Source organism: Pagrus pagrus, assembly GCF_965226575.1.
Source record: "Pagrus pagrus genome assembly, chromosome: 6".
In the NCBI taxonomy this organism is placed as follows: domain Eukaryota; kingdom Metazoa; phylum Chordata; class Actinopteri; order Spariformes; family Sparidae; genus Pagrus; species Pagrus pagrus.
Genome location: NC_140190.1, coordinates 12150884 through 12178439, shown reverse-complemented (window position 1 = coordinate 12178439; position 27556 = coordinate 12150884). Strand labels below are relative to the sequence as shown.

Below are 27556 nucleotides of genomic sequence, written 5' to 3'. Positions count from 1 at the left end.
ACTAGTTGATTATTCATTGCAGCACAATTGTTGTGAATGAATGTAATAGATGGAGCCCCATCACAGTGACTTAAAATTCAGTCAGCTGCTTCGTTAGTGTAGTCCTGTTTTCTGCCACGCCATCGGTATTTAAAGGAACTCTTACCCCATGAAAGAAAAACACTCATTGTTGTGAAGGGGGCTTGTGGGAGGTTCTCATTAGACCGTTGGGTTTGTGTTAGAAAAGCTCAGATTGATCAGCTGCCAGTTTGTATCAGCAGATGTTCCGTCTAAATACGACATTGATAGTTGGGTGGGAAACTGTCAAACGACGTACAAACAAATTTTCTCCTCTTTTTTTTCTTCTGGTCAGTCAAAGCAATGCGTGCTAGATTGGACGCGATACAAAGCAAAACTAAACATGTTTGAGATGTCTGTGACCCAATGAAATGGAGGCAGAGATCATGTCCAAATCGTTTGTGTGAATGCATAGGTGACACTGTTAAAAACAAAGAGTGAGAGAGATCAATCGTAATAGTGACGTGTTATGGTGTCCTAGATACAAAAAGGTTGGGTTTCTGTAGTGGTCATGTCCCTGAAAGATGCCACATAGCAGATATTTAGACCACACCACAGGCTCATGGTAAAGCCCACAGTGGCTCTGACAAAACCCAAAGCCTCAGTGTTTCGAAAAGTTAAAGTTCATACTGCGTAAAAACAAATATGTCTGAATATTGTCAGCATTTCTTTTTTGGAAAAAACGTACCTCTTGTATTTTTTAATATAAAACGGAGAGACTTATTTTTGAAATGTGATATTTTGCAAATAAAGATCTGAAAATGTTTCTAACTTCTTGAAGTTTTTATTCACATTTTTACTGCTATGCTGCAAGTTGTTAAATCAACGATGGAATCACATGATTTTAGGTAGTTTATCTCACTTTCGACTGTTTTCAAACTAAAAAGGCCTTTCAGGAAAAAGCAACACACACAACGAGTGAACGACATGTGTATGTGATGTCATTTATTAGTGGAAGTAGGATGTGTGAAGTGTGCCGTCCTTTGCCGTGTTAGTTACGGTATCTTTCCTCTTTTGTCTTGTAGATGTTCGCGCCTCCAGTAGCCAACGGGAAGAACAGGACAATGACACTCGCCAGCAGTCAGTTTGGTGGATCAGGTAAGCTTTAAGCTTCATATGGAAACCCACACTATATTTCTGCCTTGAATGTACTGCATGTCTTTGTAAATGTGTAGTTTTTGCATCTTTTTGTTGATGTAAACATACTAGTTTCCTCATGTGATTTTTAGCTGATATTCATATGGCTGCATGCAAGTTTTGTCAAAGAAACAAAAAAATAATGTTAAAGCTAGGTGCATAAGCAGTCACAGTAAATGTGAAAATGGGGTACAAATAAACATGTCTTCACACCTCATCGTGGGTAGGGAACCTCAAAGGTCAGCTCATCCGACGCACAAGAAAGTATTTTCCCACATAACCCTGGTGGTATTGAGAACACAGACAGTTTCCGTTTCATTTGCTCAGGTTTTGAGGTCGCTTCAGCACCTTTACAAAATTGCATTTCAAAAACTCATAACAGCTTACATTGGAATACTTTTTCTTCTTCAGAAACTGACTGTGCCTGTATTTGTTTTTTGTATTCATAGAAGATTGAGTTGTGTAAGTGATTTTATAAGAAATTTCCATTTAGTGACTTGCTACTGCTTGCTCTGTGCCTGTTGGTGAGGTTGTCCCTTGATTTTTATCTGTAGGGAAAAATGATCCATTTGGACTACAACACTGGCTCTTTAACTGTCCTAAATGTAGCATTGACACTTCTTTGAGAAACAAAAATAGACTGTAGCTGAAATCCTTCCTTTCTTTGTATGAACTGTGAAGATTTATTAACGTGTTTTCATGAGTTTTGTTTGAACATCTGTCGGATCATTTTTTCTTATTCTTTAGTCTTTAACTGTTTTAAGGTGCAAAGTCTCTGCAGTTATCCTCCTCAAGCACCTGAAGCTTTTGATTGGGCTTTTTCTCTCTTCCTGAATGTTATTAGTAAGTCGTGTTACTTTCGTTACTCTGTCACCCTGCCAACCTGGCGTGTGAAATCGAGTCACACTCCCCAGTGTTCCCCAGAGTGAGAACTTGGCCACTGAGGAACAAAGGCAAAAAGAGGGGCTTATGGACTTGAAACGACTCCCCCACCCTGAAGTGTAAAACACTCCTCCCCCAACACGGCACAGGGCTCTTACCCCCACTGATCTGCAGGAAATGGCTCGAGTCCGAGACAATGTCCCTCACCCCCAGCTCGCAGCCTCTTAAACTGGCCCAGCATGCAGTGAGTGGCCAGAGTGGAAGAGGGAGCTTGTTGAATAGAGGGATCAGCCTGTGGAAGGCAGGATTCTGTTTGTTTCTATTACAGCAGGCAATTACTAAGCAGTGAGGAGTTAATTCCTTCCCCCCTCCTCATGTCCTAAAGTGTGGCTCTCGGTCATTGACACCCATTTTAATGCGATCCTTCAAGCTGTCCCATTTAACTTTGGTTGATCTGCAGGTACCCTCTAATAGCACGAGGGAGTCAAAATGCTAACATCTGTGAATTCCTGCCCAGGAGTTTCTCGTAGATCTGTGTCATGTTATAACTCACATAGTACAGAGAACACAGTCTGTCTATATGAGGGAGATATGCAGATAACATGCGTAGTACAAGTTTGTTTGTGGAAGGAAACTTGAAACTTAAGCTCAGGTGGACATTATTATTTTTTTTCATGTAATGGCTGCATTTGTTGACAAGACGGTCTTTTGAAATTAGCTTCAAAAGATTGCTTTTTATTCCAAAATATGATATGGCCTTGTTCCAGGAAACCTATTTATTAAAGAAATGATGGCCTTTAAAGAGCAGTGTCCATCTATGACGTCACATAGGCGGCTTGTATATTCAGGGAGCCAGCAGCGCGGGAACGGCAGCGAGCAGCCTAGTGGCCCACCAGACCACCTCTATTCATCAACACAAAAGTGCTCAGAGGGGTGCTAATTGCATTAGGCGTCCTTTTCCCTTCCTCAGTGGCCAGTGTGTGTGTGTGTGTGTGTGTGGGGTAGGGTGTGTCGGGTAGAGTGGAGGGGAGAGGAAAGAGGAGAGGATTGGCAAGAAGTGTGGGATGTTTGAGAAGTAGGGGAGGCAGAGTGTGACGGTGTGTGGTGGGAGCTGGCCAAGCCCACAAGCCTTCAGGCAGGCGTCCCCTCTGTCACCTCTGCAGCTGCTGGCAACGTCTCTAACCCCCTTCACACACACACACACACACAAATACACAGGGCGCGACAGGCTCGCTTCCCTTAGATCACAACAAACAACATTGTGAATTTACACATGTGGTCTCTCTTGGTAGCTAGCTTACTAGCTCCGCGTTTGACTCTTGCTCTCTCAGTTGTATACCTGCACGCGCCGGCAGTATTGTGTCATGTATTTCACTGTGCAGTGCTGGGTTGTAGTTGGAAAATCTAAGCCTTCAGAAAGAGGAAATCTCAAAGGAGAGTGGCTTCCTTCTTCAAATAAATTAGATGTTTTCAGAGCCTGCAGCCGTGAGAAGGCTTTGTGGCTCAGAAAATAAATATTTTTCTGGGTTCTGGTTGTCAGTGAGTCAGTATTTGTCTTGCCATGTGACTTTCACTGGAAGTACATTCACACTAGCTATGCCAAAATCTGGATGGATGTGATATATGTCCAGAGAACCTGTTGTTTTCATGCCAACACAGGATGTCCTTTTACATTTCTTGTGTGCAATTCTAATTGGTAGATAATTCAGGGTATTTTCAATCCAGGGCTGCAAGACATGGTGATAAAAAAAATCATAGTGATTATTTTGACAGATATTTACGATTCAGGATTACTGTAAATGGTAATTTGTCCATCAAAATTGTTATTTCCACTGAAAAACTATAAAAATCATGACGATGATTTGTTGGGGGCTGTACCGAACAAACATGTTTTCTTATATCTGGAGAACAAGTTTCTTAGGCCAGAGCATAATCTATTATGCTGTTTTTGACTCATTTTACGTTTACCAAATAATTACAGTTTCTGCTATTTGCAATTTATGATTAATTGCGCAGCTCAATTTCAGTCCTAACCATATTTTTCCAATTCTGGCCACATGTCAATAAACTCTTCAAACTCTTCATCACTTACTTCACGTTGAGCTTTATGTAGCTTCAGTCTAATTGTCCATTGTCTGATGGGTTAGATTTTTGTATTGGACTTGTTAGTTAGCATGAACTGCGGTTGTCAAGATCTGATACTCTCTTTAAATAGTCTTGGATGTCCTTCAAGTGTGCTCTACATACTGAGAGAGCAGCAATGAAAATATCAGTACAGTATGTAGTCAATTAAACGATATTGGGAAAGTTACATTATTGGTTAGTGGCCAATAATCTGAAGCCAATTTACTTTCATTGGTTTAACAAACGCATCATGTACACACCTTTAACGTTGGGTTGCAATCCCTCAATAAGCACAAAGAAGAAGTAGAAGAACTGGTAGAAGGCAGTGAGCCAGGGAGTCAAACATTTTTACACCTAAAAACTTATTAGAGCTGTTATGATGCGCTCAGGTTTGCATAAACTACAGGAAAATAACTTTTAATATTTTGTAGTCCAAGGAATGATAGGTGTCATTGTATTGTACTACTAATGTGGTACCATATTTATGTTATGACCAAAGGATTGTTGAACCATTGAAAGCTTTCTGCTTTAGTGATGTAAATGCAGAAATCTATAAACTGTCAAACTACATAAGGAGGTGTGTTCGCACTGATATGAACGTCTCACATTGACTATTGGATGTCATGATAATCAATTGCAGCTATTTATAAGGCATCTACAGTAGCTATGAACAGCGGTGTGAGGGCTTTTATTGTTTTTATTATGTGTTGTACAGCAGCACTACCAGGCAACCAGAGAAATAAAAACCTTAAGACTGAAGGAAGTGATGAAATGAGAATGAAAGAAGCCCACGTCGGGGCAGATCTGTGTTTGTCCTTTAAATTTCATTGAGAATGTGGACTCTTAAAGCAAATTTTTTAGGTCACAGGCGACGGGTTCGTTGAAAACAAAGCACTAAAAATATTTTACTGGCCAAAATAATTGATGTAGGAGTACATCGCTGACCTACTTTGAACAGTACATATCTTGTTTTTACAATTAGTCTTTAAAACTTGCTTACTTGCTTGTACAAGAGTAACACAGAAACAAACCCAGGATCCAAATATAATCTTCTCAAATGTAGTGGCCAGTGTAGCATGTGACCCCAATTGATTAATGTTTTTTAACAGCATGTGAAGCTTGGTGGGTCGTTTTAATCATTTTGGTTGTCTCTCAATATTACACATGACAAGAGATTAACAACAATAGAAAGATCTCTGTTCTGGCATAGCTGGGCTCTCCTAGGCTGGCTGAGCGTCAGTGTCACCTCAGCAGCTCTCCACCTTGTTTTAATTGCCTCCGAGTTAATTACTCCAGTAAGTGTGAAACAATGTTGTCAGACTTCTCCTGCACAGCCGTGCTCTCACTCTATCCTCTACACCCCCGCTGGCCAAATGGAGGCTTCATAGGCGGATGGGTGGAGTATTGAAAATAGCTGTGTGAAGATTTTGAAGTTATTCTCTTAACTCTACTTCTACATTTGGTCGACTTGGTGCAGGTTGTTGTTGACTGATGATGTGTAATTTTGTGGGTTACCTGTTGCGAATTTAAAGCGTGTTGTACATGTGAAAATACTTTGTGGTTTGCCATCAATTTGGATGGAGCTAGAGTGTCTAGAAGTGCGGCGAAAAGGAAGGTGGCTGAGTTAAAAGACATCCATTCATTTCTTGGCTGGAAGCAGACAAGCTCATTGTTGACGTCTCGCCTGTGAAGTGGATTTTTATCTCGCTAATTTGATATTACTTTTCATGGCACCAAGCTTTGGCTGAAGTGTCTTCATACAAAGTCTGTCGTCTTTATTTAGCAGCGAGCCGTCACCAGCATCCTGTGCCATTGGACATGGTTGACGGTGGTGCAGCGCTTTATTAGTGCCGTGGCCTTTCAGCGGGGCCGATGTGACAGCGAGCGAGGCCGATCTTTCGAGGTCCCCTCTCCTCCCTGCTCGCCTGATTCTCCATGCCATTGGCATCAGCTCCATAGATCACGGCTGTCGCAGCGTGTGTAGGTGCTTGCACCGCTCTGTTAGTCTCATCACTCATTCTCGCTCGTCAGCCAGGCTGCTGATCTCGCCCAGACCCCTCTCACTCTGCCTTCCCTCTTGTTCCTCCCTCTCTCTCCCCCTTCTCCCTCTCTCTCTCTCTCGTCCCCTTGCTTTCTCCTTCCACCCGCTCACTCTCTCTTTTGCTTTCTCACACACATTTTTTTAATTAGGCAAAAATCAAAGACGAAATATGAATATTCATAAGGAAACCGCATTAATATGCACAATTATGCAAATCAGCATGCAATTAAGGCTTGTGTCTCCAGAGAGCCTGGATAGCATTAGTGCATAAGACAGGGAGAAGGGGATGATGGGGGTATTTTGGAGTTTTCTGCTCCACCAGTCTTTTGGCTGTGTTTTTCCTTTGTGCCACACATCGGTCCTTTCTTTACCTAAAACAGTGTGGTTCATGTTTTGGCTTTATGCGTTTTGTTTTCTGTTATTTGTCTGTATGTGTCAGATTGACTGAGAGGAAATTTGAATGTGGCTTATAAGATGGCATTTCATCCTCTTGAATTGCATTAGGTACGTGAATGGTTAATTTTCTGCTATTCAGTGACCGTAATAAACACTAATGGGTACACTGAGCAGCTTTTCCTACTTATTTATTTTTTTCAGAAATTGTGTAACATAGCATTGCATCTTGAACGCGACAGCGGTGTCTTTGATCAATAGTGATGCTCACTCCTGGCTTGCGCAAGCCCATTGTGGCCACTGAATGATGTTGAATGTTTAGCGCAGGACATGGTGACAGTTTCTCTTGATATGACTCCAACATCAGGGGGTTTCTACATATATGCAGTGACACACTGGATAATAATTACATTTAGGGGATTGCTTAAATATTTAACAGCATCAGTCCAACCTGCTTTTTGCTTCTCTCAGATTAACGTGCTGGTTTCCTACATGTAAATAATAACAATATGTCCTCTTGCAGCAATAGATGAGCGCAGCGGCTCTGGGTCTTGGGGCTCGGCAGAACAGAACAGCCCCTCTTTCAGCCAAGGACGGGTAAGATCTAAATACACACAAGCTCGCACTCTTAAGTCGCACACGATTTTAAGTTTGGAGATCTAAGCATTAACACCAGATGCCATGATATTGTCACACACTCACACATGTTCAGTTAATCACTCTGCCATAGACGAAGCGCACACATTCCCTCTCCCCCCTACCACCACAACAGCTTAGTACTTTTCATGCCGTGTGCCATGTTTGATTTGAAGTGGTAGTTTTACTTTCTACCTAATAACCTTGGCTCAGGATCCTGCATTGGCAAGCTCTCTGGTAGCCCCGAACCTCTGTGGAAGCCCACCGGTAATTGCAGCTTCACATCCGCTGTAACTGTCTTGGCACAACTCTGTGTAAATACAAGGAACAGGGGGTGAAATAGATGCAGCAGGCTTTGATTACCACAAGTTGATAATTAAGAAAGTCGGTTTGAATCCCCCGAGCTGATGCAGATTTGTTTGGCATGGATCCTGTTAGTTAGACAGAAAAGCAGAGGGAGGGTAACCACTAAGCGATATAGGTGCGCAAACAACACGGGGACAGTTTTAAAGAGTGGTTATCATTTAGGTCTGTGGCTGTGTAAGTTTGTTTGTCCAATTTGAAAGCCTGCATGTTTTTGTTTACATTTCTCTTTTTCTTTTTTTTTTAAAGTTCTCTAAAAATGTTTTGTGTGTTCCTACAGGGCTATGCTGAAGGATCCCACTACAGTGAGCATGAAGGCTTGTCCTCTCCGTTCATCAGCTCAGGGGTTGCTGGTATGTTCTACTTTGGTTTTCTTCCTTTACCACTTAAAGTTTATAGAGTTTGAGGTTTTTTAACAACACAAAACCACCTCATAGGAAAACCCGACGGCACAATCCCTGAACAACACCAGGCAGAAGAAAGATAATGATAAACATTTAAAGTTGAATAGAACTAAAACATACTGCAAACAAAAACATTGGACAATAACAAAGTAAATAATCAAAAATTAAAACAAGAGTATTGACATAAAATGTTAAGGAAAATTGTCAGATGTCAACTGTACCACTGTGCACTCATAGTTCGAGACAGATGAATGTTTAACTAGTGTCTCAGTCTAACTTATCAGGTTATCACTACACAATTATCACGGCCAAACAAATGCCCTGCAATTATTATATTATCGTGATATGTATGGAGGATTGGAAAAAGTGAACAAAAAAATCTGTCAAATTTATCTTTTTAACTCTGTTTACTGAGTGTTTTGTCTCTTTTTTGGCAAATGATTTAAACTCATAATGCAAGTGTAGGGAAGTGGAGAGACTCTGTAATTGTAACTGTGAACAAAATGAACAATTATACTGAATGAATAGTGAAAAGACAACCAGATAAACTGAAAAATAAAAGATCCACAAGGCCTAAAGTCTGTGCTGATATTATCATGTGTATTATTGACACAATATCCATATTTCATATTTTTGCCTGATGGTAATATCAATATTTATATATTGACACCACTAATAGTGTCCATGTGATACTGTACATGTAATGTTTCCTATCTTAGAGTAATTTTAAAAGTGACTCCTTCATAGTAGAAATGGCATGATTACATTTTTAATTAGTGTATACATTTACTTCTTGGTGCCGGAGAGACTGTTATCTTGTCACACTCCATTTTTAAAATAATCATGTTGATAATTCAGCTGTTGTGCATACGTTATTACCAATTGTTTTCTGGGTGGCGAAATGTGTATGTGCCTACATGCATGTATGTGCGTGTGTGTGCGCGCCTGTGTTCATTCGTTGAGTGTTGGGGATGTTAGGGCACTGAAGCAGAAACCTTCCCCAGGGTTTTGTCTGGCAGGCGGCTTTATGCAGCTGAGCGTACTGAAAAAGGGGAGGGCATCTCTGGACTTTTTGTACTTTAGAAAAACCTACTTTTCATTTGTTTTCGCACACACCATTGCCTCTTAATGTGTGTGCACACCTAATGGTTTCACTTGCATTTACAATGAAACAATCTTTAATCTTACAGGTAAAAATGAGAGGCCACCGTACCCTCCCTTTGGAAGCCAGGTATGTCTCTATTTATTCCTTGCATCATCCCACATCTTTATGTGTATGAGAGCTAAATTCATGTAATGTGTCAGTGTTAAGGAAGCCCTGGTTTCTCACTTCTCTTTTCATGTTAAATACTTTGAATTAACTGTCTTCATTTCCTAGAAGAGAAACTGCTGTGCTCTCCCACGCCCCGCAAAGCATTATTAGTAAAACCTTGTTTCACTATCTTCTCTTTTCTTAGCCCGGCTTTCTTCCTAGCGACATAGCGATGCCCAGCCCAGATGCCATGTCCCCCTCTGGCCTAAAATCTGGCTCCCAGTTTTACCCGTCATACCCCAACAATCCGAGGAGAAGGCCGCCTGATGGAGGCATAGGTAGGCCTCTTTTTCTTTCTTTCTTTCTTGCTTTCATTCACGCTATTCTCCCTCCTGTGTTTTTTTATTTTTATTTTTTATAATATTTGATTTGACTAGGGTGCTACTAATGATTATTTTGAGATAATATGCAGATTATTTTTCTTGATTAATGGTTTGATCTCTAAAACATCAGAAAATAGTTATAATTTCCCAGAGGCCAGTGTGATCATATTGGTCAAATTGCTTGTTTACTTAAAACCAACAGCCCAAAATCCAAAGATGGTAATTATAATGGCTAGGCAAACCACAATATCTAAAGATTTGAGAGGCTGGAAGCACTAAATCATGGCATTTTTACCCAAGAATTGGCTTAGAGATCCAATTTGTTAGATAGTTGATTGTTGAGTCTCATTCCCAACCTACCAATGTTGGGAATGAGACTCAACAATCAACTATCTAAAGAATTGGACCTTTTTAAAATGATGAATCTATTGTTGATTATTATTTTTTACCAATAGTATATGATAGTATAACAATCATTGTTCCCATTTCATTCTACTGTCGTACCTCTGCAGTTTATGAAGTTGTAGGAGCATAGATATGAAATTGACCCAAATAGACCAAAAAGGCTTTTCTTAAGAATTTTTGTGCAGTTGTGTTTCCCTTTTTTTTTTCTTGTTTGTTTTGTCTTTGGTCTACATTCGACAGATCTTTTCAATCTCTACAGATGAATGCACAGCAACGTTCATTCACACTGACAGACATGCACATACTCACACATGTCTGCACTGTTTTCTGATCTGTGGTTGGAATGAGGGTACACAAAATGACTCCACCTGATCTGACATAACATTGGCAAATGTGTCTTTGCTAAGTCTTTATTTGTGTTTTTGTCTCTCACCTTCTCTCTGTGTCTCGGCCTGCCTGTATGCAGACACCCAGCCAAAGAAGATTCGGAAACCCCCTGGCCTGCCGTCCTCGGTGAGAGCTTATTTCTGCTCGCCTTCACAGCTCACAGCCAGTTCTCTCTCTCTCTCTCTCTCTCTCTCTCTTACTCTTACTCTCTTTCTCTCTCTCTCTCTCTCTCTCTCTCTCTCGTTCTCTCACTACCTCACTACACACACTTGCTACACATAGACACACACACAGATACACTTGCACACTGCTTTCCCCACTCTGCTTGAGCAGTTCTGTGACAGACAGGGGTAAAGACCCTCTGCTCTGTCAGACTCTCAGTGAGCTGACAGTCAGGCAACTCAGGCCCCAATAAACATCATCACTGTGGTTGTCTCTACACTACACTCAAGTGGTTTCAAGTGGTGTTCAGGGTCTGGTTGTCATGTAGACGAGTAAATTTATAGGATTTTGAGGTGCCTTGTCAAGTCTAGCAACTTACCTTCTTCAGTGGCGTGATTCTGAATTATGTGTTTCGTAAGAAGTTCCTGCATTTGGGCAATGAAGATACATATGTTTTGGGCAGCCCAATGAATGAGTAGTTCAAGTAGGTTGGTTTTTACCGTTGTTAATGAGCTGCTTGGATTTATGGAGTACTGCATGGATGATGTATTTTTGTTGGTCAGCCTGGAAGTTAGCATCCCTCTGGTTCCCTCAACAAAAATCCATTGCAGTGAATCCATTGCAGTGATACCATTGGATTTTTAATTATTGCAGAAAATGAACAAATTAACCCCACTTTTATCTTTGTTTTTTGTTTTTGTTTTGTAAATGAAATCACCAGAAATAATAAGCTAACATTAGCATATATGGTCGCATGACTTTAAAGTCACCACCACTAAACATCCTACTAAGCTATAAGATACCACCTTGTAGATTGCTAAATTTATAGTAAGTTGTGTAAGTTTTAGTTAGAATAGTTTGCAACTAAAGTTCACCTGTAAAGACGGACTAGTGAGTCAATGAATTGCTGTTTGGTGCCATTTCGCTACTTATAAGCAGCCATTTTTCAGACACATAGAAACTTTAAAGTTCATGAGCTGATTTCTTGGTATTGGAGTTATTCCTGCATCACTATATTAAGGCCACAGTAACAATCTCTTGTTGAATCTTTCATCTCTTCTCCTTTTTTCATTGGCAAAAGACAAAGAAACCATTCATGAAGTTGTTTTGGCTAAATAGTAAATATCTAAGATGCCTGGTCAAAGTTTCACTTCTTGGAATATCAATCTTGGAGTTTTAGTTCCTAAATATTAATGTATTTGTAACTATTGTTCCTTAAATTGTAAAAGAGGTAAGATGGCTTTTATCATGTAAAGCGGATTTGATACTGTATTCAAGTGCGAGTGCTACCGAGCCCCGATCCTTAGTCGCAGCAGTATGAAGTCTCATCTAGTGCTTTGATTTACTGTACCAAGTGTCACATTTTGTCAGTGGGCCCAGAATTCCCAGCAGCTGATGCAGCTGATGTGTGTGGATGATGGCAACCACACATAGCTGGAAACACAAGTCACCCTGACATGTTTGAATATATACTGAATGAATCTCACTGTTAGTTTAAGGACAAAGAATTGAATCAGGCAGCAGTTGCCCACATCATGCCCATTTATAGATTATTTCCATTGGCTACAGTTAAGTCCAGCCTGTCCATCCATACGGCTACAGCTACTGTAGATCAAAGAAGATTCAGAGGCCATTTGTTCAGTTTGAATAGCATTTTAACAAAACACTAACTCATAATAACAATTTTTCTTTACAGATGGTGTACATGAAAGATATTTATGACCCTGACCCAACCGATGCATATCTTTGTATGATGGCAAACATTTCAAGCCAGAAGGGCCCTACTGTGTAGTTGACCGTGTGTTAGTGTTGCTGTTAGAGACCAGTCCTGCTGCTTGAGCTGCCACTGGATCATCAATATGAAATACTGCCATTACACAAACATTTTCCTCGTGCTACTGTAGTTCTCAGATGACTAGAGTGACCTAAAAGAAACCGGGTACGGAACCTTCTCACCTCCTCACGCACGGCGCCTTGAAACAGCACACCAGCAACACTGGAAGGGGATGGAAAGCTTGAGAGAAAGATTATGTAATTTACCAGTTTTGTATGTATTAAGTGTTGTTGGGCTTTTATGTTGTGAAAGTAAAGAAAATATTAGGTTTCCTGGGTCTAATACCTGCACTTTAGCCCCGTCTTTGCCCTGTGATTTTATCATCTTCGTAAATGTTGCACAGAATTTAAAAACAAAAGTGAAATTAAATTTGACTCATGACTTATTTTTTTTTTTTACGCATGCATGAAGTAATTTAAAGGATTTATATGGCTGACTAGGTCCAAATCATGGAGCCATGGATGCGTAATCTGTCAGGAAATGAAGTCAAGCGTTACTAGTGACTCGGCCGTAGTTTGAGATAAAGTTGCAACAGATGCAGCTACTTTAGCTGGCTGCATTGATCGGGTGGGTTTATAGTAGATCGACTAATAGTACGGAGTGGGCTCATAGTTGGAGTCGGTGAACTTGCTACTTAGCTGACTTAAACCCTTGTTTGTTTAAAGAAACAAGAAATCTGTGTGTTTGTTAAATGACATCAGTGCTGTCCTCCACCTGTGGGTGTTGTCGTGTTGAAGTGGCTGCTGAAACCGCTGCATGTACACACACTCGGCCACGGTGACGACATCACAGACTGAGTGTGAACACTTGGTCTGGCCAGGGCCCCCTCTGTTTCACTGTCTGAATCTCAGTCATTCCCCGCAGTGTGAACGATGGCCGCGTGGTTTTAATGCGAATGATGAGATGTCTGCGTGTGTGTGAACCCCCCTCCCCCACTTCACCCAGCCCCTCCGCCTACGCTTCACCACATGATGGCCTGGGTGGGCCTCCCCCTGTGAGTGACCCAGTTGTGAGGCGCGGTGCTTGCGAGGCCTCTTAGCCCCGTGTCTGAGCCCAGATTAATGACTGCTGATGATGATCCTGTGGTCTTTCCTCCCCTCCCACACTCCCTCCCTACTGCTTCTCTTCAACATACTCTTCTCTTTTTCATCTACCTACTTTTGTTACTTAAATCATGAGACTGTAAATAACTAAATGGACAAATAATAGCTGCAGTGCAAAGGCCATTTCTCATTTCCCCCTCAAGCTCCCCGACGTCTGTAACCCACCGATACCTGTACACGAGATCCTTGCCCTCACCCCCTGAACTCTCACCCCCTTTCACCTGCAACAATCACACAACATGGAGGAACTTCTCTTCCGCCCCCTAGTTGTCCAGTGGACTAAAGTGGTTGAAAACCTCGTGGTTGAGTAAAGCGGTTTGAGGTTAGTTTGATGTTAATCTTCATCCACTCCCCACCCCTTGCATCAACCCATGTTTTTCCAGCATAGAGACCTTTACACGGTCATAACCTGAATTACATTAAACCCCTATTAGTTGAGGATTTTACCCTAGAAATCCCCTTTCTTCCTGAGAATACAATTATCCAGCAGCACCAGTCATTGTGTAGTTCTCTGTTCCCATCTAGAGCAGCAGGATTCACTCGACATTGTTCCCCGTGAAAGAACAACTCAAAGCCTATTGTTAAATGAAGCCATCTCCGTCATGTTTTCCCCTGAATTAACCGTGATCATTTTAAATCCCCTGTTTCCTTCACACTCCCCTGGCCATATCAAGCTTTGTTTAAGTCATTTAGATTACCTTCTCCTGTCCCCCCTCAACACCCCTTATCTCTCTACCCATTTCATAAATCATCAGGGCCTTCATTTTTTCCCCTCAATCCTCCCCCTTGCCCCCTACCCGCTGCAATCTCTCTCTTTTTCTCTCTCCCTCTCTCTCTCTCTCGCTGACTGGATCCCAGCCCCCATCTCTCTCTCCCTCTCTTCGCTCCCTCTCCTCAGCCCAGCTGCCTGTGGAGTTGGATGTGGTCCAGGAACAGGCAGATGGCTCTGTAATTAGAAGTGCATCTCTCCATTCCCTTTCCACTTCTCCCTGTTAAATCAAATTACAGAAAAAATCCCTTCTCTGGATTAGCATTCTTTGCAGCATAGCCTCCGTTCTCGTTCTCTCTTCCTCTGTCTGCCATGTACTACAGAGGAGGAGAGGAAAAAGACAGACTGAGTGGTGGCTGATGGTGTCGTGAAAACTGAGGGCTTCTCATGTCCGTGTGGCTTTGGAGCGCAGAGATGTGTTGTCACTGAAGGCCCGGCATCCATTTTTGTTAGCAATATGTAGAAAGGATGTGTGATTGGACTCTCGGAGGTGCTAATATAAAATGTTGAATTTCATCGGAGCCGTTTTCTGTAATCCAATCCTCTGCTGATGCCATATAGAATGTGATAGTGCTAGTTTGAAGGTATTGCCAGCGGAGTGTTCATGGGTGTGTGTGTGTTGGCTCACTGAATGCATGCTATGTGTGCGAGTGGATACTGAGTGTGTTATAGGGAGGGGCTGCAGGCCAGGCAGTGCGATGTCACTGGGGTCCTGGGAGCTAGAGGAAGTGCTCACTGTGCACTGGGATTCAAGCCGTCGCTGTGCCCAGCATGGCATGGCCGCTGTGTTCTCCTCCACAGGCGAGGAGCCGGCCTGCCTCCACAGCCCGCAGACTCCCTCTTGCCATCTTGTGGCCACTTGACGCTAGTGTACTTAAATGGTTTCCAGAAAGCAAGGATAGGGTGGATTGATGCATGCTACTTCTTTCTCTCTCATGATGCTCACCATCTTTAAAGAAAAAAAAATCCAGAATGATAAAAGATGAAAAATCTATGTTTAAGTTTATAATAATTATTTAAGAAATCACAGATCACCTGCTCATTGTCTGCATCTTTGTTTAGGTGTATGCCTCCACATCTGGTGATGAGTACGCCAGAGACAATGGAGGATATCCCGGTGCCAAGCCAGGAGCCGTCTACCCCGGCTCTTTCTATATGCAAGGTATCTTTTATCGTGACAGAACTGGAATGAATATGCCCCGTAATTCTATTTGTTATGGTATTTTCATTTTTGCAAAATGTGTCTCTGCTTTTCTCAGAAGACCCTTGGTCGTCTTCTGGCTACTCCGCCATGCTGGGTAACTCTCCTCACATCGGACAGCCAGGCTCCTTCTCTGCAATTAACCCACAGGACAGGATGGTGGGTAGAAACAGACTCAATCCCATTCTAGTCATTTCATGTTGTTTTTTCTTTCTTTATAATGACTCATATCTTCTAATGTTACTTGTAAATTTAAGCATCTGCTCTTTAAAAGTGTCAGATTGGTGCTGGAAATCAATGGAAATGCTTGAAATTTAATATGGTGGTTGCCAGCTTCTAAAAGTGGTTTGAATTTGGATACAATGCTTGAACCTGCTTTGAAAATTTGCATTACTTTTATTTAATTGTTTTGCATTGGATCGGCCATGTTATATAGGATGCTTACAGACAGATGACACATTGTGAAACATGAAACCGTTCTGTGTTTTCCTTTAATTTGTCACCCATCTGTAGAATGTTAACACATAACATAATTTACAGTACATATATTCATATAAATATGTAATTTACTGGAAAGACTTGACATGCTTAAAAAGTGCTCGAATTTGATGGTGGAAAAGGTGTAGGCAGCCTGCATATATTATCTTAGATGCATGAAGTAAATTTTATGTTAACATTTTAAGTACTACATAAGGTTCAAAATTTAAACCTTTAACTTCCTTCATGAAGCTAAATGCATTTGTCACATTGGTTTGTTTTCCTGTGAGGGGTGTTTGTGCCTTATGGAGCTACTTGTTATCCCTTCTCCAGAAGCGTCAACCCCTGCCTCTGTCCCCACAGAACTATCCTCTGCACAGCAGCGAAGTCAACGGCTTCCACTCGGCCCCCACCACCTACAACCACACACCCACCATCAACGGAGAAGGCATCATGGGTACGAACTTTTTCAAAATGAGCTTATCACACAAGTGTCTTGGTAGCGTCTGTCAGATTCAACTCCCATGGTCATTTGATTATTTTTTTCTCTCCCCCAAAAACAAATTAATGGGTCATCTGACTCACATTATTTATTTTGTCTCTGCAGCCAACCGAGGCACCACAGCTGGCAGTTCAGGAGATGAAATCGGGAAGGCTCTTGCCTCAGTGAGTTCTTCTGTTTGTTGTTGGTTATTTTTACATTAGAGCTGGGCAATAAAACAATAGCAATCATTTTCCCAAGAGTTTTTTTTTTTTCTCTGTCAAAATGAAAATCTTTTGTGTTGGATGACTCGTGTGAAGAAAAAACAAATAAGTACAAATTCCTACGGATGGTAATGCTGACAAAAATCTTTGGAGGTTTCGCATTATTTTGGTTGTTCATGCTTTGATCCAAAACAGATGAATGGCAGTTCATTCCCCAAAATATTTATAAAAAAAAATATTGTTCTATGCAGCAATCCCAGATATTGTGTTTGTGTACCTGTCAATTCATAATTTTTAACGAAACAAACAATTGTCAATTTCATATTTAGGCAAATTTACCATTAACAAAGTCGGAGCCCTGAAACTTATCCAGGCTGACAGAAAACATTACATTTGCCAAACAAGGTTTAATTGTCCTATTGATCAATAATTGCCTACTTAATTATTTCTTAATTAATCTTCTGTATCCCTTTGATTCTACTCAAACGTTTTATGACCAGGCATATGACATAAATACTGAATGATTTTAAAAAGCAGTGCATCACATAGATGCGTAGAACTGAATTGTTGTGACTTTTTCTGCTGTATTGCCTGGCAATAGTTTGAACAACACTTAAACTAGATTGCACTGAAAATCAATGAAATGTTATCTTACGATGTGCCATAATGTTGTGCTGTTTGGTCAATTCTTTCAGATTTACCCGTCGGACCACAACAGTAATAACTTCTCCTCAGCTCCATCTACTCCTGGATCTCCTCAGGCTATCGCAGGTAAAGTTCAGTTCTGGCATACAGATAATAGGAGCATCAAAATGTTACTACTTATACACGAAAAATCTAAATGTTATGTCGAAGCAATTAAAGGCTGTAAAAGGCGATAATCTCCTACTAAATTCTCATCTTAAACACCAATGTGAAGAAGTCTGCATGTTCACAAACACCTTATTTATTCTTTAAAAGAACTTGTCATAATTTTACTCAGATCAGTTAGGTGCTGCCTTGCTTTGATGTAAGATTCCCGTTAACCTAACGACTGAGTGAATTTTACCAATCAGATGGTTGGTAAACTGAGTTCAGGTGGTTTTATCCTTTCTTTATTCTCACTCGTGCAACCACAAATTTGGATAATATTTCAATTTCAGCTCAGAATACCTACATCAGTCCAATTTATTTAACTTGTTCAGTTTGATTGCAACCTTGTTTTTGGCACACAAAAATGAATCAGTTGAAATTGTTGGAGCCAAAATGATCCTCTGCATGTTTAATGTTCTTTAGCACAGAAATGTGTCTGCAGCTCCATCTGCTGTTAAGTTAAGAATTAACACTGAACGCTGTCCCAATTATTTCTCCCTGCAGGAGCTCAGTCTCAGTGGCAAAGACCAACCACACCCAACTATGAAGGGCCACCACACGCACTGGTATGTAAAACATTTCTCTGCAACATCAAAGCTAATTTGAAGCCAGAAGTTGTCATAATATATTTGTCTAGCCTTTGTAAGCTTGTTTTAGTTTTAGACAGAAAAGTACACACACTTTGTAAGTCATTAAATTGTTTCTCTGTATATTTATAAGCTTTCCATGACTTATTTTATTAAGATATAGGGCAATAACTCTTGTATTTACATAGCAGAGTAAACTGGAGGACCGTTTGGAGGAGGCAATTCATGTACTGCGTAACCATGCTGTGGGCCAGGGCTTAGAGGGCGCCCACTCTGACATGCACAGCCTGCTGTCCTCAGTACACAACGGTGGCCTTGGGGCCCTCTCTCCAGCTTTCCCCAATGCTAGCCTTGCCCTCAGCAACAGACATCCTGCTATGGTGAGTCACCTACTCTGCTCAAAATGTTTGGTTTGTGTGTGTTTGAAAGAGACTTGGACTTTTGATGGTGTGTGACAACAACACAAAGAAAACAAGTGTCCACTTGTTTTTGGTTCATATTTATCACATTGATGATACTGTTGAACACCTGAAACCTGTCTGTACTGAGTTTGTTTTCATGCTGTCATAGTGGAGATTGAGATATGTTAGGAGGTGATGTACATGCTCATTACATCAGCGGCTGCTGGAGAAACTGTCAGAATCAAGGTTAAAATAGATATGTTGTTTGTAACATGGCTTTAAAGTACTATAACATGTACATTACAATTTGGATATATCAGTTGTGCATGTGTGTGATACCTTGACTGGCTGACTGGGTATATTGTATTTATGTGCTGCACAAATGCACAAGTTTTCTGTTCTAATTGGCAAGAAATATGAAGGAAAAATCAATCAAACTGTGATTACTTATGTTTATTTCCATGAGGAACAAAACATGCCAATCATAGTATAATTTGTGCCATCTGCTGGTCAAAAGTAAAATTGAGCAATTGAGAGTAATTGTGTTTTTATACATCATATTTAGTGAGTTAAATAACATTAGACACACAACAATAGGAGCAAACAACCTGCATAACATTTGTATCGGCTACATAATTTAGTAACTATTTCATTTGGGGAACTATTTGAGTCTGTTTTGTACGTGCATAGTTGTGATGTATCTGTCCTTCACGTCATGGTTCTCTACCTTTACTAGCAGGGAGGGAAACACGAGGAGCCCACAGGCCTTCCTCCCAGCAGCACTCTTCTGCACGGTCATCACGCATCTGGACCCACACCGTCAGTTGGCCAACCGGAAGGCTTTACCAGTAAGTCAGAATACATGTTGTAGAACCAGTTTATTATCTGGGTATTGAAATTAAACATTTTTGTGGCAATGCTAATGAACAGATATAAACGGTTCTGTATTTCCAGTAATCTCTACTTAACTCTATTAGCTTTCTACATTTATCACTTGTATCACATGCCCCACGTACAGAGGTTAAACATAATCAAACATAATCTTCACATCCATGTGTGTGTCCCTAGGTCTCCCTGGTGGTATTGCCCGCTCCACACACTCCTCCAGCAGCTCGGACATCAAAAGAGAAGACAAAGAGGATGATGAAAACTCATCTGTTGCAGACAAGTCAGATGATGAAAAGAAGGAAAGCAAGGCACGCAGTCGAACAAGGTAAGGTGGTCCTTACTCTGTTTTCTAGTCTTGGCACTTTAATTTAACAGCGTAAAAAAAGGAACTATTTGATAAAGTTTTAGGTTAAAACACACAATCCAGAGTACAAACTATTTTGTCCTGAAAAGCTGGAGATTTTCTTGACACGTTTGCCAAGTTTGAGAATATAACGGAGACCATTTAATATGCAAGGTTCCACGTGTCAGCTGTCCTGTGTGTCCCGCTGATTGCCCAGATGATGTTGGGTATTTAATAATGTTGAAATCCCCCCCCCCTTCCCTTCATCTCACGTTTTCAGAAAGGAGGCGTTGACCCTCCAGATGCTCTCTAGCCTTTCAGACCAGAAAGATGAGTAAGTTTCTCCAATAGAGGATACATTTCTTGTGCTTTGTGGGCACTTGATAGACATCACTCAAAGCGCATGTTCACGAGCATGGTGTCTAAAATCTGACTTTTGATTGGCAGAATCATTGTGGTAAAAACACCCTGAACTTTATTATCCATCACTGAATATGACTGACATGAATATTTATGTATTTGAGCTGCAAATATTTGAGATTTAAAAAGTAAAGGGAAAACACTAGAAAAACATTTACTCCCAACCAAATATTGCAGTTGTAAGCCAAACAACACAACAAATAGCATAGATTCTTTGATGACTGAAAACATGCAGGCTGTAGCCACAGCTCAATAGGCCTTCCCTTCTTACAGACATATCATTTGTTGTTAAAACAATAAACACAGCAGCAAACAATGCACACATAGCTTTGTAAACTATTAAACGTAAGTATATCCAACTTCTGTGGGATAAACATTTTGATCATCTGAATCTGTTTCTTTATGTATAATTAAATTATAATGTTTTTCAGTATGCACTTATTGTGATGTATTATGCCTTTAACTTCTCACACAGTTTATTTTTAGTGCATCCATTCAGCACAAAGCTCAGCTGTGGATGTACAGTCCCTGCTATGGAAGCTAAATTTGAAGCAGCTAAATGCTAGGTTTTAGGTAGCATGAACAGCAAAGTGTCTGATGTCTGATGATGTGTTTTGAAATGTCCTTCTTCCTGTGGATTCACCATTTCTTTTGCATTTTAGTCCAGAAGAAGAAGATGATGAGGACCTTCCCCCCGAGGTGAAGATGGAGCGTGAGAAGGAACGGCGAGTGGCTAACAACGCCCGCGAGCGTCTCAGAGTACGGGACATCAACGAGGCTTTTAAGGAGCTTGGGAGGATGTGCCAGCTGCACCTCAGCCACGACAAACCTCAGACCAAACTTCTCATCCTGCACCAAGCCGTTAATGTCATCCTCAATTTAGAACAACAAGTCAGAGGTCAGTCTGGCAGCAGCACATCAGGGATGGGGAGTAGAGTTATGTTTATCTCTGTTTGTTATTATTGTATACTGAGAGGGCCTGTTTCTGTTTTCCCTTCCTCTGTCAGAGCGTAACCTTAACCCAAAGGCAGCATGTTTAAAACGCCGCGAGGAGGAGAAGGTGTCTGGGGTGGTGGGTGAAGCACCCATGCAGCTCTCAGGAGGCCATCCTAGTATGGGAGGAGATGGCCACAACCCAGTTGGCCACATGTAACACCAGGTAGGCCTTGTTGATTGGCTACTGAAGTAATTACTTAGGATGTAACCCTCAGTATGTATCTTACCTACAGTTAGTTTCAAGTCATAATCCTCAGGATTTCAGTCCTGGTTGATTTGGCAACACAACACAGTTATTACTTAAGTTCTAGTTAATTCCTCTTGTGTCATAAATACAACAGAAGTACAACTAGTGCATCTAATTACATTGCAGCCGAACAAACTCCCATCATTTTAATAAAGAAGAAAGTCAATAATTGATGCAACGCGCTGTCCCTGCATATAGAAAACGTTACACTTGTCGCTGACATTGTTGAGTTACACGTGCTTGCAGAATGAAGGCATGCTACTTAAAATCACGCACTGAGGTGGCATTATGTTGTTTTGTTCAGTGTAAAAAAAGCACTATCTTTGTGTAAAAAGGGCTCAAATGTTTTAAGTATGACGCAGAAAGAGTAGAATGTGTTTGGTAGGCAAGAGCAGTAATTTCCCTTGTTTCCCTCTTGCTTTTTTAAAGTGAATTCAGGCTGGGAATGGCGGACTCAGCCACAAAAAATGACAACTGCCCTAGTTCTACAAAATAAAAAAAATGCACTAGTTTGTAAGAGTCAGTGAGCTCTGTCATATCCTCAGTTTTCTGTTGATGTCTTTGTTATGTAACAATGCTGTAACATATTGTTTGTGGTCTTTTCCTTTTCACAGATCTGGTGGTGTTTCCTTGGCTGTCAGAGGATGTGGCCTTAACAGATTTCTTCCACCCATTATTCTCAGTGTGTGTGTGTATATATGTGGACATGTCTGTGTATTGTCCGTTCAAGTTTCAAGATGCACATTCACACACTCGTACACACATGCATACTGCCAAAACTGACACAGCCTGTTTGTCGCACTCCCAACCATGACTACAAGCTCAAATGTGAAGAACTTTTTTTTAGTTTTGCTTTGTTTTATACATGTAAGATTTTTTTTTTCTCCTCTTGGTTTCCACGAGATGATGGAACACCCGGAGTACTTTTTGTCCTGCCACAAATTGGGACTTCACACACTGCCGAGAGGTGCTCTTGTGAAAGAAAGGAGACCTAAACAAACACAAATTGAATCAAGGATTTGTGCCTAATTGTTACATGTTTTCTATTTGACATTTAAGCAAATTGCTTTACATGTGAGGAACATTTATTGTGAGGGATTGCTTATGTGTATGAGCAATTATTTTTAATGTATGTCATTCCCAGCGTGATGGTACAGTCTTACATATGTTATGTAACCAAGCCCATAGTTGAAGTTGAATTGTCTAAATTCAGTGACCTTTCCTCGATCTTATCAGCAAATGTTTGGGGAAGGGGACGGAAAGGTCAAAAGGGAAAGGTCAAAAGTTTTGACAGTCCAAAAGCAGCTTATGAAAGACGGGAACTCTGACCCAGAGGCAGCCTCTGACTGAAGCCCGGTCTCGTCCCACAAGGCATCTGGAGACTTGGAATAGAAGACTCCTTCCTTGAAAGTTATTAATTATCCAAGTGGTAAATCTGTCAACTACAAAACTGTTCTTCCTATTTGTTGACCACGAATTCTAGTAATCCCTTGTCATAGGTTCAGGTTTTTGTACTGCTTTATGTACTAAAGCATACACAGACGAGACAAAGCACAGTTGTATAGGTTTAGGCTGGCTGTAAGTGTCGACCTGTTGTGCATTGTAAGTCTTGTACAAAAGCCATTTGAGACACTTGCTAAGTGATCAGCACCACTTAGTGCTCTTACTAACTTGAAATGGTTTACTGACAATGCCAGCACACTTAACAGCTCAATTTTCTCTCCCCCTTAATTGATGTTCTGTAAAAGACAAAAAAAAAATCTGGATTCCTTTTGACGGAAGGATCTCATCAGTTCGCAGTTGTTTGAAGCAGACGAGCCTTTGTGTAACAGAGGCTTTCTTTTCCTAAATGAGCATTCCCACTGAATTTCAGCCCCTCGCCTTCCTCCTGAGTAAGTTTGTTGTCACGTTTCTTACTGAGAGAATTGTGACGTGTAAATTCACTTCATACATTACTCTGATATGTTTCATTTTTCAAAATTAAATATATATAAAAATATATATTTTTTGTTAGTCTATACATTGTAGATTTTTTACATAAATGGCAATATTAGTTTGAAGTTTAGAGTGTATTGTAGATGAGCTGAATAAGGGGATATTTGACATTTAAATGAAATTGTTAAAAAAAAAAAGTAAATTCAAAATTGAACCGGGATGGCAGAGGACAAGGGTCAACAGATGAAAATGTTGAAAGAGTTTGGTGTATCCTTTATTCCAGTTATAGTTGTGAGGTTTATCATCAGCTACCCAGATGAATTTTTTTCTTTCCATTTGGGGGTTTGTGGACAGCGTCTGTGCCACGGTCCTGTTGAAGTGTTCTTACTTATGCAGTGAGGCACTGAGGAAATATGTGGGAAGGGATTTTTGTCTCTAACAGTAATTATGCAACTGGTTTTTGAATGTAGCTACCATACAAATGTGGATCACCTTCATTCTCAGAGTTGTGTTCCTGGGTTTCTTCAGTACAGTATAGTAGTTTTCATTTCACCTTTTTTCTAATGTCTGCCCTCAAACAAGTGGCTCTCGGTGTGCAGCTCACTTTTTTAGTAGCCTGCGCATTTCTTTCGGAGGCAGACGTCGGTATTTGGGTGTAAGGTAATGGATAATACGGAGAACAAAACAGTGTTATTGTGATGTTATTCCCATGTCATGTTGTGAATGGTTTTTATTACCAACATGTAATCACAAATGGGAGGTAGAGCATTTTGTGTGTTTAATTTCTACGAAAAGAGATGAAGAAAAAGACCTATACAAATCAATAGTGTGGCCTTTTCATTCTCAAGACTTAAGATGACATAATGGGAGAGTGATACCTTATCAGTGCCTGAACTTGTATTTTCATTTAAGACAGTTTTATTTTGTGAACCATATCATTTCATTTATCATGGAGATTAAAGAGGTACTTGTTTCATTCCCCCACCCTCCCTTCTCCTAATGCTTTTTTCAATTTTCAGGAAGAAGTTTAAATGGTATAAAGAGATTTTCTTTCAGTGTATCTAGTTAAATAAATAAATGTTACGTAGACCTTGTTTAGTTTTTATTCCTTTTTTTCTAATTATTCAACTGGATTATATTGTCCAAACTGCTGTTTTAGTTGAGGTCATGGGTCCAGGTCATGAGTTTTCTTTCTATCTGCCCTATATTGCGAAATCAGTTGACATTGCGGGGTTCAAGAGATGCTGCTTTTGGCTCTGATTGTCTGCTTTTGATGCACATTAACATGTTTCAGTGTATGTGTTGCTTCAATTTCAATGTAGGGAGTGAGTTTTATTTTCCGTAGTAGCTGGAGCCTCTAATGACTTGGAGCATTTAAAATTTCTGTATATCAGAGTGCAAGCCCTTTGCTGCAGTGACTTTCAGTATATTTAGTCTCCAGTTGACAATTTTCACCTCTGACCTTTTACTCTTCCTGCTCTTTGATGGCGTTGACGGTGACTTTTTGCGAGAAGTTCTAATCACTTCTTTCAAAGAGTTGTATTTGAAGTTTTGCTTTTTATTATTACAAGATCAATAAGTGTAATGAATATTGCCGATTTGTTCCAAGGGAAAATCTGACTTGATGTCATTTAGTATTCTGTGAACATCCCATTAGCCTACAAGCTACATACTCAAATAATTTCTTTGGGGGAACCTTATTTCTTAACATTTGTCTTGACACAGTTTGATATCTGCAGAAAAGCAACCCGACAACTGCAGGAGCACATAATGTCAACAGAAAAATTACAATATTATGATGGAAAATGTTCAGTTGACGGGCTTGAACTTGTTTTGGTATAAGAAAGCGGTAATAAAAAAATTGCTTACAACAATTTTGTCATATCTTTGTTGAACTAAAAAGGGGGAGTCTATTGAGTGTTAATTACAGTAACAGGTACACAACCTGACATGGAGTGAGGACACTGTTGACTCCTGCAGGGTCCTCAGAGTGCCTCACTCAATCTCTCTTGCTCTCTGTTTTTGTTTTGTTTTGTTTTTTATATATAAATATATATAGTTGAGAACTGTCCTGTATATAACAGTAATGTAGCAATAAATGTGCCATTTTTAATAACAGATTATACCTTTTCCAATGTCTGGCTTTTGAATATTGTATACATAAAAAGGAAAATAAAGGAAAACATTGTAATAAAGGGTTTACTGTAGTATGGAAAATGAATTTGTTCATATTTTACATTGTCAATAGCTGGTTAGGGTACAAAGGTGTGTGACATTTTGTTTTATTATGAATCGCTTATGCAACCAAGGCACCACATTAAATTCAAGACATACCAGTTAACACAATTGATTTCACAAAGTCGATACGCACACAGCTGGGTGGTTGCCAAAGACAGAGCACACAGGTTCTTTTAAAACGGCTCTGTGTTGTAAACCGAGACCTTTGAAATGGTGGCCTGGAACGACCCTGAGCTGCTGCACGCAGCCACACTGTTATTTCTGTCAGGCATAAGTAGGGGCAGCTCAGGGTCCTTCACAGCCATCAGCGAGAAAACATTGCGCGGAGCACAGATCTACACCTGAAGGACGGTCAGGATGGTCCAGAAAATACTAAATAAAGTCGTCGGTGCCAAGTACATTACTATTCTGAGGACTTGGTAAGTTAGATCAATAACATAGCTGGAGTTCAGTACCGGAGATGTATTTCTAGTGATTGTGTCATGTTCACGTTTATGCTGTCAACGCTTGTGTCCTTCTGTGTGACCCGTTTGCCTCACTAGCTAGCCGTAGCTTAGCCTGCTTGTTTATGTCCTACTGATTTAGCTAGATGGGCTTGTTAGCATAATCTTCCCCAGTGAACAGTTAAGTCGCAGTCATTGCATTGACCCTGTCAATATTAGCGTGTGTGAGCATGATGCCACCTCAAATGTTTCGGAGATTTAATTGCCAATAAACGATATCAAAATTACTTTAAAATTTCGATATGAAAGTACCTTAATACAGTATTTAACCTCAAGTGCAACACTGCTCATGTTCCCATGCTAACATAGCAAGTGGGGCGTGTCTCACAGGTAACTTCTGAGATATTCAGCCAGTTTATTAGTCTGACACATCTCATACTTGTGTAAAATACAGATACATTTCAATGAATGACACAGTCACATATTCATTCATGTTAGAATCACGATTTATGTTTTTATTTTCTCCCACAAATATGTTGGTTTGTGACCTGTGCATAGCTGTGACCACACCTGTTTGTTTGTGGATGAACATCTTGATGCTCAGCACTGTGATTGTCCTTGTAAAGATGCACACAGCTGAACAACTTAGAGGATCACAGAGATTATTATTGCATTAATTGTAATCAAAGAGTGCTTCCATTAATTTATTAACTAAAATCACTACTAACTTATGAGCTATTTAAAAAAAAGCAAAAAAACTTTTTTTGCACATGCTCATTTCATACAAGTGTTCAAGTTAATTCATTGTATTTTGGTCATCAGTAATCAAGCAAAATGACTATATGAAACACTAAAACCACAGACTATGTTTAAAAGAAAATGCAGATAAATGAGACAAATTTCATGCTGAAACTGAAAAATGTCATCCTGACTAAAGTGTCTCTTGTGAAATAGAACTGTATAATTGTCCAGGTCTCTTCTGATATGTGTATTGCGGTTGATTGTTTTGATCGAATATCTGTCGCATTTACGAAACCCATTGGTTTCTTCCATCTAGGGTGCCAAATATGGTCTTCTGGGGATCAGCTGGCGGAGTGGCGCTCATCTACTTCACAGACTGGCGTTTATTTCTCGACCATGTGCCGTACATTAAAGGGAAATTCAAGGATGAGTAAAGTCCCACACAACTTAATTGTGAGTGTATTGTTCTCTTGTGTTGCCCTTGTGTAAATGTAACACGCTCTGTTTGCCAACTTCAGTTGGATTGCTCATTAGCTTTAGCTCCACCCATGTAGTCCTGATAAGATACAGACAGGTGCAGGCCTGCCAGGTGTTGGAACTGAACATTAAAATAAACGATAAACAGAGTTTGTCACCTTGCTCACACTGGGCAACTTGTCGGGGCAGTCAGAAACACTCTTTATTCTAAAACATCTGCAGTGCTCACTAACCAATGCTTACTGTAGGCTCCTGTAAGCTTGTTCTCTAATC

The 27556-nt window shown here is 40.4% G+C and overlaps 1 protein-coding gene across 6 annotated transcripts in view; it reads left to right on the top strand.

The window, feature by feature from the left end:
* The window catches only part of tcf3b (transcription factor 3b), a 30431-nt gene extending 4847 nt beyond the window's left edge, over positions 1 to 25584 (top strand). For 2 of the 6 annotated variants that reach the window (XM_084354242.1, XM_084354237.1), the window contains 19 exons: positions 1083 to 1155; positions 7158 to 7231; positions 7914 to 7986; positions 9228 to 9268; positions 9495 to 9627; positions 10544 to 10590; positions 15395 to 15494; positions 15592 to 15692; positions 16344 to 16467; positions 16618 to 16676; positions 17411 to 17486; positions 18072 to 18133; positions 18343 to 18534; positions 19292 to 19403; positions 19624 to 19768; positions 20067 to 20120; positions 20869 to 21104; positions 21214 to 21365; positions 22064 to 25584. In XM_084354242.1, coding sequence (XP_084210368.1) covers positions 1083 to 1155; positions 7158 to 7231; positions 7914 to 7986; positions 9228 to 9268; positions 9495 to 9627; positions 10544 to 10590; positions 15395 to 15494; positions 15592 to 15692; positions 16344 to 16467; positions 16618 to 16676; positions 17411 to 17486; positions 18072 to 18133; positions 18343 to 18534; positions 19292 to 19403; positions 19624 to 19768; positions 20067 to 20120; positions 20869 to 21104; positions 21214 to 21359 — 1848 coding nt within the window. In that variant the 3' untranslated portion in view covers positions 21360 to 21365; positions 22064 to 25584. The remainder of the gene's footprint in view (positions 1 to 1082; positions 1156 to 7157; positions 7232 to 7913; positions 7987 to 9227; positions 9269 to 9494; positions 9628 to 10543; positions 10591 to 15394; positions 15495 to 15591; positions 15693 to 16343; positions 16468 to 16617; positions 16677 to 17410; positions 17487 to 18071; positions 18134 to 18342; positions 18535 to 19291; positions 19404 to 19623; positions 19769 to 20066; positions 20121 to 20868; positions 21105 to 21213; positions 21366 to 22063) is intronic. The other 4 variants (XM_084354239.1, XM_084354241.1, XM_084354240.1 and 1 more) reach the window with 4 other exon arrangements.
* Positions 25585 to 27556: the final 1972 nt, after the last annotated feature.